The following is a 14,486-nucleotide window of genomic DNA, read 5'->3' as shown; positions in this document are numbered from 1 at the left end:
TGCAGAGTTGAGGGGGACGTGGTGTGTGGAGGACAGGGTGCACACAGCTGGCTCCTCTGGCACCTGAGGGATGTGAAGAAACCTGCCTGGAGAGAATCTCCTCCTACAACCAAAGTACACACCCACACAAACACACACACAGGAAGAGGAAGGTGGGGGAGGGACCAAGGGCTGGATGTCAAACAGGAAAAAGGTGTGTGAGGTCAGCTGTAGCTCCTTAAAGCTTAATTTAAGACCTGGCTCGTTGCGTGCTCGTATGCTTGAATGTATGATTTTCTATGTGTGTAAGTGTGTGCTGCTGTGGGCGTTTGGCCATTTTTACATACGTCTCTGTGGATGTATGTTGGGGGCTGCACATGTGTGCGTCTAGATGTCTGTGTGTGTGTGTGTGTGTGTGTGTGTGTGTGTGTGTGTGTAATGAACTCGCCAGGAGCTGCTGAACCTATGCGACGTGTCCCGCTTGGCGGTACCAGGAAAAGAGCCCTAATGTGTGTGCCCGTGCACTGAGAGGGTGGTTCTGCTGTACATTTCTTCTTGCTGAGATAGCAGCGATATCCACATTCTGGAGAACTCCCAGTTCCTCCTCCTCAAAAATCCTGGCTGTCCAACATTCCCTTGCCATAGACACACACGTCCCCCACACACACAAACACACAGAGAAGGATCGCTGAGAATAAAACACCAGAGGCAAGCTTCACCGTGGGTGAAAATGAGGATTTATCATCTCCCATCAGCCTCTTCACACAATTCCACTGTGAGGCAGCAGCCCAAACCTGGAAAAATTATGTGCTTCGTGTGTGCCCGCTCCCAGTTTCCCGACGCCTCTGTCTGTTGCTTTCTCAACAGAGGAGTCAATCGGATCACCCGAGATTCCAGATTTCATTCAAATCAGAAAATCCATTTTATCTAAGCAGTCCCACAAATCAAGAAATGGATGCATGCTAATGGCTTCAAACAATTTCTTTGGTAATATGTTATTATAAAACCATTATCAGCTGCATTTGACTGCATTTATTGCGTTTATACATTCCATTAATGGAAACAGAAAATACATTAACTGATGATAATTAATAGTAATAAAAAAAAAGATTTAACAATGGAAATAAAAAACGTTACTTTACACTGAGTAGTACAGCTCTTAAAGAGGTGCCTTTGAATGATGGTGCACATCAGGGATGCTTACAGCATTTTTAAGACCATTTTACACTTGAAAACAGAATGAACACGCCGTAATAAAACAGACCAATCCATATCAGTGTAAAGGCTTGGATTAGTCTGTTTTACTGGTCTGTCATACAGGGCAGTAGATGGAGCACTGGTTACTGTTATTCTTTTACACTCAAAGCATCCAGGTTTGAATGCCACCTTCTGTTATAGTACCTGTGATCAAGGTAATTACCCTCAACTGCTCAAGTAAAAATTACCCAGCTGTATAAACGGCGAACACTCTAAGTTGTTTTTGGAGAAAAGCATCAGCTAAATAAATGTAAATGTAAAAAGACACACGGGGATGAACTCGGGCGCTGCCATCTGCTCATGAATAACAATTAGACGCATGCAAATCGCAAACAAAATTTAAGTACAGAGTCAGCTGTGTGTAAGTACTCTGGCCAGAAAGGAAGCCTGAGACAACAGGGAGAAACACAGTGTGACACAGAAAGGGAGAAAAGGAGAGATGGAGTAATTATCATTTCCCCTCGTTCCTGAATGATATTGATGAGAGCCGTGGGGACAAAGACCAGTGATTACTGTCATTACAGTGCAGATTAGGGGCTTCGAGACCATCTCTGAGCTCCACACAGCCCCCACCCCCACCCCAAACAGGGAACCAGCACCACATTTGCCCCCAGTCCCAGTCAGCTCTTCCAAAACCACAACTAATCCACAACAAGTATACAATCCAGCTGGTTACCTTTGAACCTAAAGGTCAAAGGTTTGAGTCCCCCCTCTGGCTGTAGTACCATTGAGCAAGGTACTAACCCTATATCGCTTCAGTAAAAATTTCCCAGCTTTCTAAATGGGTAAATAATTGTAAGTACCTTAACACTGTAAGATGCTTTGGAGAAAAGTGTCAGCTAAATGAATAAATTTAAATTCTAAGCCAACACCTTACCTCCAACAAGCAAATCTTAGAGCCACTGAAATCGTTCTTTGCTTCCCTTGATTTTCTCTTTATTATGAAAAACGTTTGTTCTTCCCACTGTGTGAAAGAGGCATTCAAACCTACTGCATTTTTCTGCTGATATCAGAAGAAAAGGTAGACAACTGATATTCAAAATAGTTAATGTGGGCCAAGTATAGAACATCTATAGTTGCTACACAGAGCACATATTGACAACAGAACAGTACACTAGAAAAAAAAGAATGCAGCTGACTGCTTTCCAAGTATTTATTTATTACTCTCACTAAGCTTTTTTAATGCAGCATAATGAGATGATCCAAACAAGTGAAATCAAAGAGCAGCAGATATTTATACTTCAAGATACACTAAGCACTCAATCTGTGCATCAGTCGTCTCCCATCTAGACTTATACCCGGTCACTGACACATTCAAAATTCCAAAAACTCAAATTTCTGCTAGATAATAACCGAGCCATCAGCATTTTTGTCACTTGTGCAACCTGGCGTGAAATACAGTGTAAAAAAGAAAAGTGTAAATCCACAGTATAGTCTAAATAAGTCTTTTACGAACATTTTAGAAACATGCTGGAGGGTGAAACTGATTTTTTGCACTCCTGTAAGGCTGATATGCTGTTTCATCCAGAGGGTACTGATGTTATATAAACCTTCGCAGTGATGTAACTCATCTCAGTGCTGGTACATGTCAAGATGATTCACTGCACACACTGAGTGCGACCCAAGAAGCGACACAGAGAGCAGGATGCCAGCCAGGCTGTTCCTCTGTGCCGCAACTAACATAGCTATGTGTGATCGGCCAACGCTCCAGTTATGCTACTGGATTAAAGCTGTTACATAATTCAACCCGATTCATGCTTTCATGGGAGGTTCTGTGCTTTTTAGATGACCCACTATACACATTTTGGGCCTAGAATAGAACCTCTTTCAATCGGGAAGCTGGTTTCAATATCAAATGTTGTAGAGGCAGCCAGGCATTCCTTGTTTGCATCAGACTGTGGAATACAAGGCCAGAACCACGGTTATAAATAATGAGTAGGCACCAGTGATGGAACTGATTTTACAATGTGAAGGTAGCAGGTTCACAACCAAAGAGGAACTGCGCTACTGAGATCTTGACCTGACCATCTTCACCTTGCCTAAACATTCAGCTCTATAATATGTTTAAAAACTCTAAAAACCCAGAAATTGTATATATATTGGTTCTTCTTAAACAGGTTTTTACCACATTTACTACTGAGCCCACCTTGGTGGCATCACTCAGAAGATCAGACCTAACAGGATTAGATTACTGTATTAAAAGTACATGAGGCAGCACTACTAGATGATGTAGACCAATGAGAGTCAATGCTCAGCACAGTTTGTAGCCATGTGTTGGACATGAGGACAGGTGATGGGAGTTGGAGGCAAAGAATGCTCTCTGTCGGGTTGACCAGTTGGTCCTCACATCACATTGGAAGAAAACACACACGCAGACCCATGAGAACGTGAAGGGCCCATGAACATAACGCCATCCTAAAAGGGGATGTTTCCCTCTGTTTTCAGCCACTCCAGATAAGTAAAAATGCGGAGATGCAGACTGCAGAGATGCACCGTTACCGGGCTTCACAAATGAGAGGTGAAATCTCTTTGGCAGCAAGGGAAGCAGGCTGCTATCGGGGCTCAATGGTCTTAAGATAACATCCAGGTCGTCTGCTTTTTCAACCGCTCTGCTCATCGGCGCCGCTGAAGTTAACCCCTCCTACCATTCTTTTGAGAGCGAGTGACACTGAAGAGGAGGACAAAGCTGACCTTCTCCCACAAGGCCTAGTAAGATGGGTGGGGAATGAGTTGTTATACCTGGTATCTCGAGGGGCTGTTATATCCTCATCTATGGAGCACCTTGGTGTAAAGCATGTGCTATGTTGCCGTGTTGCTGCTATGATGTCTCCAGCAGAATGAGGCCCCTAAGATCGTATTCTGCAGGCAGCAAGACGTGTGCACAGTCAGCGTGGGAGTAGTTTACTGGTACCTGGCACTGCTCATTCTACCTCCCCCTTCACGCACATCGCCTCCCACCTTCCAGCACACCTCCTGCAGGCAGAGCGCAATGTGCGGCAGCGGAGCACCCGGGCCGTGAGCAGCGCTTTATCCGCCTTGCAAGGATACCCATTAAACCTAACCTAGCACCTAGAGTACAGGGTAGATGGGACAAAAAAACACACAAATCATACACAGGGTGCAAGTGTGGAGCTCATGCCACAGTTGTTATGTAGTTACAGAAAGGACAATGGCCCATCGGCGGAGCAGCGCTCTCAGTGTCACAAACAGCACACTTCCACACAGAAGGAGGCCCAAGTAGAAGAGTTCAGCCACTGCCAACCAGCTACCACATGCCCTCCTCACCCCAGAGGTTCTTAACAGGTTCTAACCACCCAGCGATCCTGTTCAATCCTTAAAATATGTCTCCATCTCATACGCAAGGGTGAACCAGGTTCCAGACGCTCACAAGTACAATGGAGGAGGCCATTCAGAAAGGGCCATGCAGAAGTACAGGTCACCATGGGCAGTGGTGCAGGCACTACGTTGAAGCTTCTGTTAAAAAGTTAAATAATGCAAATTGCTATTTCGCTGTATTTTTCTGCTTCCCTAATGGGCAGCGGATGTGAGTCACAAAGTAGGGGTGTATCGAGCAGCTGGAAGTGTTATTGACAGTTTAATTAGCCGGTGAGCACATCTCATTCCCTTCAAGCCGTGGTCATGCAATGGCTCATTGAGAACTTATAACAGTACAGTCACAGATTGAATCCAAAGCCACAGATAAAGTGGGAGCGCTCGCTGCCTTCTTCTCGCCGCCCCCTTGAACTCACAGCGGGCGACGCTGCCAAACACCTCCCCGCTGAGTTGACCGCAGAGAAGAAGAAAAGCCAGAAAGCGCTGGCAAGTCGAACTGAGCTTCCCTCTTCACTCACTTGCCTAGTCTTAAAAGTGGTCTGACATTCAGGCAGCAAGAAATTGTGGTTCAAGTCCATGAGAATCACAGAGAGCAAAGATGCGTGACACACGGCAAAAATCATCCTGACACCCGGAAGCCACGTCAAGAGGGGGCACGACGGCTTGCCTTTTGACCTGTGGTTAAGCACCGGCCTCAGCCAGCATACGACTGCGGCAGGGAAAAGGTCAAACAAATGTGTTATGCATCACAGCATGAGCCAAAGCGAAGGAGAACAAGAGATAAACGAGAAGAGGGGCTTAGGTTCAAGTGCTCAGGCAATGGAAATTCTTTGTTATGCATTTGAAGCCTGCTGAATTTGAATGAGAGCGATAGCAAAATAGTATGAGAGGAAGTAATTATTATTCCTCCTCTGTCCTGTGTGACTGTGGTGAGAGCTGTGAAAAAGGAGGTCAGTGATTACTGTCACTGCAGGGCACATGCAGCGGACTGAAACTGCCTTTCCCTTCTCCTTGGCTCTGTGACTCCGTGCGAAGCAAAAGAAATGTGTGAAGTGATACAGCACACCGTGCGGGTGTGTACGTGTGTGTGAGACTGGCCAACTTATGGACATGTAATGAATAGGTAAAAAATTAACTAAAGAATCCAATGTCTTTTCATGAGCAATTCCTCTCTTGAAGAAATATTTTGTTCTTGTTCTTAAGCAGTATAAATATGAAGGATGGCTTGAGAACAAAGCCAATGCAAATAAAAAGTGTAAATTATATGTTTGTTTTTTTTTGCAAATAAATTATTTATAGTCCATGGAAAAAAGGAAATGATAATATCTGCATATATATATAAATATATTTACACACACTGACTGAAGCTGCTTTGCCCAAATGGCGTCGTGATGAACCGGAGCCTACCCGGCAACACAGGGCGCAAGGCTGGAGGGGGAAGGGACACACCCAGGACGGGACGCCAGTCCATCGCAAGGCTCCCCAAGAAGGACTCAAACCCCAGACCCACCAGAGAACGGAATCCATCCAAACCCACTGCGCCACTGCACCTCCCACACACACACACACACACACACACACACACACACACACACACACACACACACACACACACACACACACACACATATTTTCAGAACCGCTTGTCCCATACGGGGTTGCGGGGAACCGGAGCCTACCCGGTAACACAGGGCGGAAGGCCGGAGGGGGAGGGGACACACCCAGGACGGGACGCCAGTCTGTCGCAAGGCACCCCAAGAAGGACTCAAACCCCAGACCCACCAGAGAACGGAATCCGTCCAAACCCACTGCGCCACTGCACTTCCCATATATATAAAAAAAAGTTCTGGTTTTCTAATGAAGAGTCAATTCTCAATGTCAGTGTCAGATGACAGCAGACAAGAAGAGTTATTTGCTCAGAAGGATCTGTGATCAGAGTTCTGTAAATGATCATCACTTCACTTGGAAGTACAACACCACCATCTACTGACATTCAAAGCACTTGCTCCTGCCCAGGGAATCTACAAGCTCCAGAAAGACATTTATTTCCCTCATACCTGGGTTTCACAAGGGGGATAGAGGAAATGCCCCTCCCACTTTTCAAGCAAACCTAATATGTCCCTTGATTATTAATGTACAACTCCAGTGAGTACTAATCTAGCTAACATCTTCACACCTCATTATATCATTTACTCATTTAGCTGGCACGTTTCTCCAAAGGGCCTGACAATGTTAAACTACCTATTACCATTCAAGAGTGTTTCAGCAGGAAATTGATTTTAAAGGCAGATGTTTCAGCCACTCTGCTACCTAAAACATCGTCTTGTTGCTAAATAGGAAAATGAAGGTTTTCTTCAATAAATTCTCTTTTTTTCAGAATGCGGTGTGAGGTGTACTGTGGTACGCCAGTATCCTGGGAAAGAGCATTCTCAAAAAAAAATACATTTAAAAAATGAAAACTGCATAATTGTGGCATAGGGATGTCTACCTACTGAATGCGTCTTCGTTCAGGTTAAACCGGGGATGCTTGGTTGTATAGTGGTTAAAGCTGCTGCCTTTAGACCCAAAGGTCACAGGTTCAATTCCCACTTCCAGCTGTAGTACTCTTAAGCAATGTACTTACCCTAAACTGCTCCAGTAAAATTAACCAGATGTATAAATGGGTAAAGAATTGTAAACAGCTTAACACTGTAAATTGCTTTGGAGAAAGTGTCAGTTAAATACACACACACACATTTTCAGAACCACTTGTCCCTTACAGGGTCACGGGGAACCGGAGCCTACCCGGCAACACAGGGCGTAAGGCCAGAGGGGGAAGGGGACACACCCAGGACGGGACGCCAGTCCGCCGCAAGGCACCCCAAGCGGGACTTGAACCCCAGACCCACCGGAGAGCAGGACTGCGGTCCAACCCACTGCGCCACCGCACCCCTCGTCAGTTAAATAAATAAATGTAAATCTGGGGCACATGGTCTCTGTAGCCTGTCAGCAGCATCCAGCACAAATTCACTGTGAGCAACACTAAGCCATCACCTCCAGAATTGACACTCAATACCACCTATACACATTTGATACTCCTTGTACCAAAACACACACTAATCCCCCAAACCCAAACATCCTGATTAGTTCTATGAGAGTAGATTGAACACCAATGCTGCCAAAAAAAGAAAGCCCTGGAGCAACTATCAAAGCAGAGCCTGAAAGAGGTCAAAAACATGATAACATATAGTGGAAGAAATTATCTATCATGTAAAGTCAGTGTAACTACAAGCTGGACATAAGTAGCAGTAACGTCCAAACGAAATAATAGCCTGTACCCAGTAACAGCAAACAGAAGCCATGTATCCCCAGACATGAAGACCACAAGTGCCAAGACAACATGCACACCTTCAATCCAGAGGATTACACCAGTATCTCTGCTTTATGGCACACATTTGCAGATCTCTTATCGTCTAATTTTTTTCTGCTATTTGGTTCCTGCATTTATACACATCTACGGGACAAACTGGACAGAGGAGGGAAAGGAAAGCAACCCAAAAGTGTCCCACATCTCTGAGAACTGCTACAGAAGAGTTGGGAAGTTGTTCAGGCCACAGGTTGCATCCTGGTAGCTCTACCTTAAACTCATTGCTTACCTTTCCTAATCCACAGCCATCTAGATGCTCTATCCAGAGCCTCAGTAACAACATTCATAGCCAACATACTACAGGCTCAATACAAAGCCTTCCCTATAAAGCCCCTGCAGCCAACTTCGATGGGTACATACCTTGCCTTCTAGCTTTTCAAGTACCATTGCTCCACCAGTTTCTCATACTTTGCAGCTTTCTTTCTTTCCCTCTTTCATTCGACAAGACAACTCAATTTGAAGCTTCTGACAGCAACACAATATCTTTCCTCAGAGGTGTCTCTGTGACAGATGTTGGAAACCTGAGCTGCCTCCCTACGTCAACCACCAATTGCCATTGCTGTATCATCACCAGGTTCCCTGAACTTTCACTGGGTACTGATTTTGCTATTTAATCTTGCTTGAGAAATGCTATGGCCTGCTTGGCTGACTGGCAGGTCCTCCTGTGTATTATGATCACACCAAGAGACTCTGCCACAGCTTTGAGCACATTGTCATGGCGGGAGTGATAGCAGCCCTTACTTAGTGCTTTTGGGCAGCTGCTGAGAACATGCTCCAATGATGCTCTCTTTAAACACAATGGCCACATTGAATCAATGTTTTACCAGCTATACACAATGGATGGACTAGGCAGCACATCATAAACTACCTTAATTAAGAACTCAATACAGTGGGGCTTTGTTCTTCAGAGCTCTGCCCACGAGACCTTACCTTCAGGCGCTTTTTCCCATCTCATCCATGCTCTCTGCTGCTGCATCTCTACCATCCTGGCCATTCTTTCACCCTCCATTGTTGCACACACCTACTCCTGTATCAGCTCATAACTCTCCTTCCGTTGGAACTTGTCATAGTGCCATAATGGAACACTGCTCAAACCTGCTCTTCCAGAAGCCACTGTGCCCCCCACTATGCTGTGCTGAAGCCAGAACTTTTTTCCTGTGCTGAAGCCACCTTCTTTCCTGTCCTCTCAATGCCTGCTCCAGCAACCCTTGGATCACTTGAGTCCCTGTATTGCGGCATTCTCCTAAACTCCTCCTGTAAGTTCCCAAAGGGTTTGTATTTAATAAAGCACAGCTGAGATGTCCTGGGAACATCTTATGAAGACACAATGGAGTAAGGTAGATTCTGTGAACCTGAAGTTTTGCTCCTGTTAGCTTGTTACTCTGCACTTCCTCATGCCAGTATTCACATAGCTGAGACATGCTCATCCCTAATCTCTTAACAGCATTACCAAGAACAGTAAAGCTGGTAAAGCGGTATATATTTTTCTATTTTGCATTACAGCCTTTTTAACTGTTAACAATAATTAACAAGTTAATTTTCACATGCAACAACTTTTGTATTGTAAATTAAATTTGTTTAAAATATCATGATGTTAGGTTCTTAGTCCTTAAATGAATGAGTGTACGTACATTCACTGTTTGTGATTATGAGTGGGAAACTGTTACGGTAAATAACCATCACGCCACAGCACACTGTGCTACAACTATGTCATTTTACCGTTGCCCTAGAAAAAGGGAACGGTTGATGGACAGAATTAATGAAAGTGAAGAAACAGCTTATTACATCAAATAACTTCAGAGGCATAATTTTGTATTACAGTACAAAATTCGGTCTGTATTGGCTCTTATGATGCACTAAGGGAGACTTGGGAACAAAACCTTGTCTTGTCTTTTGGTAATTATGAATGGACATCTATATGTGCTAAAGTCTTCCCCACCTGCACTTCCCTCAGTATGCAGGAGTCACACTTTAGGTTCATTCACAGAAACTACCACACTGCATTGTGTCTTCAGAGGGTTTTTCCAAGGACATCTCAGCTGTGTTTTAAATGCAAAGCCTTTGGCAAATTTATTCCGGCAATGCGATAAGAAACAAGTTTACTGGAACTGGGATCACAAAACCGTTCAAAAAAACCTTTGACAAAAATGTTGGATTTGTCTCTATCAATTTTCTTGTTAAACACAACCCAAATTTAATTTCTTTTTGATGATGTTATGGTATGTAGGCTAATTACTCTTACATATTTGGCAAGGAAATGTATTTTAATGTTGTGGTCTGTAAAAAAATGTGGATAACTAGTGTTCTAAAATTTCTCCCACTTGAAAAGCTGACGTTTGAGCTACATGACAGTTCTAATTAGTTCTGGAATGTGTCTGGACACCCAGAAAGTTCCTATGTAGTATGTTGTAACCCTGAGCCCTCGCTTTATATGTGGACATATTTGCAATTTCTCGGTGTACCGTCTCCACCTGTGTGCTGTTGTTACCTAATAAAGAAACCTAATAAAAATAATAACCCTTAACACCACTGATCACGTTTAACACTGTTCCCTAGTAAATACATACACTACGGACTTCCTGGAACTTGACCCTTGCAGTACGCATGCGCACATGAAATGACGTAGAATCATGGTTTCTTTTACAGACGAATCTGCCGATTAGCACATTTTTTAAGTCAAATATTAAAAATCGCACTGTCAAGCGCAGTTGTTTTGATTAGAATCATTTTGCCTTTTAATTTTGTCTCACGTAATTTTACATTTATATTTTACACATAATCTGTTAACATTTAAAATTTTGGACTGTCGAATCTAACATGTCAAATAGTACACTAGTTTTTCTGAAGAGTTGTGAAACCCGGTTGTATGTCATTATCAGCCAGAGGACGTGTGTGGATCCGCAAACAGGTACATAATTCATCTGTTAATGGTGTCTGCGTTAGCCTTTGGCTTTTTTTAAAAAAAGAAAAAGGAAAAAAAAAAAAAAAAAAAAAAGGTTTGTGTTCTTCGTCACGTGTTTTTCTTTTTCCTACGGTAATGCTAATTTAAATTGTATCACGCAAGCAAACGCAGTGGCTAGTACTCTACTGTGACAAGTCGGTTATGTTTTTAAAACATATTTGTCATTTTATTAGATTCTTGTATTGAGTTGGACATGATTTGGTGTTCTGGAGTGTTGCAAAGACATGATGATGTTTATGATAATGTTTTGCAGTGAAGAAGATGCTCATGCTGCAGGTTAGCAGGTGCATAAACTTTGATTTCCGTCACACTATGATTCATGGTGCACCTGGGACCCTCCTGGGATTTGCCTCTGGAGCAAGACCCGGACTCCCCTTCCGCAGGTGTCCCTGGCTGCTCGGTGTGAGGAAGGCACTCTGCTCTCAGCCAGCCTCCACCTACCGCCGGTGTCCCCCTTCCAGCAGGGAACTTCTTCACCTGGGCCTGAAACAACCTGCCCCCTGTTTGATCCATCCCTCTTATAGAACCTTCTCTCAGGGCCCCAAAAACCCCACGCCAGGATATACATTGCGCACTCGCCTGGTGGTGACGCTGCTCTTCGGTGGGGGAATTTTGGCCACCTGGTGGTATGTATATGCCGAAAAGCAGCAGAAGATGCAGATGCAGCGCATGGAGCAGCTAAAGAAGGTGGCCCTGGGACATGGATGCTTCAGCCTGCTGGACCACACGGGTCAGCGCCGGACTAAGGCAGACTTTCTGGGCAGGTGGGTTCTCATGTATTTTGGTTTCACACACTGCCCAGATATCTGCCCCGATGAGCTGGAGAAGCTGACTAATGTGGTGAAGGCACTGGACGAGGAGGCAGGGCTCCCATCCGTCCAGCCTCTCTTCATCACTGTAGACCCAGAGAGGGACGACGTAGCTGCTATGGCACGGTACGTGAAGGACTTCCACCCACGCCTAGTCGGCTTGACAGGCACACCCGAGGAGGTGAGGGAGGCCAGTCAAGATTACAGGGTGTACTACAGCAAAGGTCCCAAAGACGAGGACAACGACTACATTGTGGACCATACCATCCTCATCTACCTGATTAACCCAGACGGACTCTTTCTGGATTACTATAACAGAACTGTAAGCGACATGCAGATGTTGCAAAGCATCAGAAATCACATGAAAGCCTATATGAAGATGTCGCCTAAATAAAATAATAAACAGGACCTTATGGTCAGAAAAAATACTCACCAGTCCAGCAGAGTGTTTTTTTTTTTTTTTTTTAATTATTTTTTTAAAATAATTTGCTTGCTTTATCCATGGGTTAGATGTACATGGACATGTTGTTTTTCACAACAGCATGTCCCAGTTTTCCAGACTCGACTTTATTTTTAAAGGTCAACTTTTTATCCATGATAATATTCTTAATGTCTTTGAGGTGGTGTATTGAGCATGTGTTATGGGTGAGATCATTTCAGTGTGGCTTTTGTGTAGCTTGTTCATTTTCAATTGGCTGCGTAGGTGGACGCTCACTTTGTCAAAATGATCACATTTCAGAATCACACAAGAATGCATATGTCATAACCCTTTAAATTGACTATTTAAGTATAGGTAATATTCTGGAAAAAAAAAAAACTGAGTCATTCAAGATACTGTTGAGATTAATGTAGTGAAAGCAACATTATGACTAAGTAAACAAAGATGCAGTTGGTGACAATAGTTATTGGAAGTGACAGCTTGAATATACATGTACTGCATTGTTTGTTGATAATGCCATGATGTTCCTTTCATTGTACTATCACTGTCATTCTTGAATGACTCAAATTTTTTTATCTGTGTAAGATGCAGTTTGGATAAGCACATACTGCATTGTTTCTTTCTGGAAAAGAAACTTGCTGCCAATGACAAAGTTTTCTGTTTCTTTGTCATACTTGTGTAGTGCATAACAATTTGTAAGTGTGACTACCTCTTCCTGCCTCATTACTTTCATATCTTTGGACTGGATTGCACAATTTACATATATTCCAACATGAATATTATGCTGTAATGTTTTAAACTCTATATAATTATTGTGATGTTCCCTATATTCAGCTCAGGATCAGATAACGAACTGTATTTATTACAAAATGTGTTTAACAGGAAACCTGTCTAGTTCTTTAGTGAACATGGAGTACACAAGCACTGATGTTACTTGTTAGGGTGCAGCTCTTTTTTCTGCTTCTACCATTACAGCATATCTGTAAGGTATCTCATACTTAGCGAGGGCTGTGTAGTACCACAGGCAGCGCCTCCACCATTTCAAAGAGGTTCAAATCCAGTTCAGTTTGTTTGGAGTATTCCATGTTCTCCCAAGTGTCTGTGAAGAAGAAGGGCCTTACGCGAAGCCAGCTAGAGGCAAAGGCACACAATAGAGGATTCTGGAGGTCTCTTGCTGATGACCTATACCCCAGGAGGGGTGATGGGATCTAACCCAACCAAGTGTTTATGCTGGTTTCCCCTCACAGCCCAAAAACCTGTCTTCTACCAGAGTTGCGACACTAAATTGCTCATAATGTGTGCATATCAAACCGCTACACTGCAATAGAGTGGAGTTCCATCCAGGGTGTACCCCCCCGTTGCTTAGCTCCCAGCAATTCCAGAATGGGCTCTGGACTGCGGTGACCCTGAAAAAGACAAGTGGTTAATGACAGTGAGTAAGTGTGTAGTACCTCATCAGATGCATAATGTTCAGTTCTCCACAGTCACTGCAGAGTGGGCATCGATCACAGTGCTACGTTTTAGGAAGTCCTCATGTTTACCCCTCAACTGCGAATAGATCCAATCTACCTCTGCAGGACTTTGCACATGTACGACTTCCATGTTTACATTGCGCACTGCACACTTTATATACATATATAACCTTGTTTCTTGGATTTTTGCACTAATGGTAATTTTAATAAATTTAGTAATTTTTGTAATTTGTGCCCTTGCACTAATAGTACACACACACACACATTTTCTGAACCGCTTGTCCCACACGGGGTCGCGGGGGAACCGGAGCCTACCCGGCAACACAGGGCGTAAGGCCGGAGGGGGAGGGGACACACCCAGGATGGGACGCCAGTCCGCCGCAAGGCACCCCAAGCGGGACTCGAACCCCAGACCCACCAGAGAGCAGGACCCGGTCCAACCCACTGCACCACCGCGCCCCCCGCACTAATAGTAATTTTTGTAAATTTCTGATTTACACCCTCTGTTCTCCTTGTGTTTTTCTTGTGTTTTTCTTTCCTTATGTCCTTATAATTTATGTCATAGCCTGCTGAGAGGATTCACAGAGTAAGAATCTCATTGTACAATGTAACAAACTGTTTACTGTACACATGACAACAAACTCTTGACAAGTTAGACTGCAGGGTTACTGCTAATGTTTGCACTCTCCATGTCAGCCAGAGGGGGGAGGTGGTGAGACGTTTCTCGCAGCCCTTGTTAGAAAAGCCTGCTTCAGAAATACTGATCGTCCTCTATTATTATTAATATTACTCTATCCAACAATCCGTTATCAGGAACCACTTGTCTGCT

General features: G+C 43.9%; 1 protein-coding gene across 1 annotated transcript; it reads left to right on the top strand.

Moving 5' to 3' along the window:
* Window positions 1-10,742: 10,742 nt before the first annotated feature.
* sco2 (synthesis of cytochrome C oxidase 2) lies at window positions 10,743-13,806 on the top strand. Its single transcript, XM_018729916.2, has 2 exons — window positions 10,743-10,883; window positions 11,191-13,806. Exons 1-2 carry the CDS (start codon window positions 10,793-10,795, stop codon window positions 12,138-12,140), a joined length of 1,041 nt encoding a protein of 346 aa, XP_018585432.2. The 5' UTR covers window positions 10,743-10,792; the 3' UTR covers window positions 12,141-13,806.
* The last annotated feature ends 680 nt before the right edge of the window (window positions 13,807-14,486 follow it).

The sequence above is a fragment of the Scleropages formosus genome, chromosome 21 (genome assembly GCF_900964775.1).
Source record: "Scleropages formosus chromosome 21, fSclFor1.1, whole genome shotgun sequence".
Taxonomy (NCBI): Eukaryota; Metazoa; Chordata; class Actinopteri; order Osteoglossiformes; family Osteoglossidae; genus Scleropages; species Scleropages formosus.
Note: the sequence above shows the minus strand (reverse complement) of the source record. Positions and strands in the feature narration are given on the sequence as shown.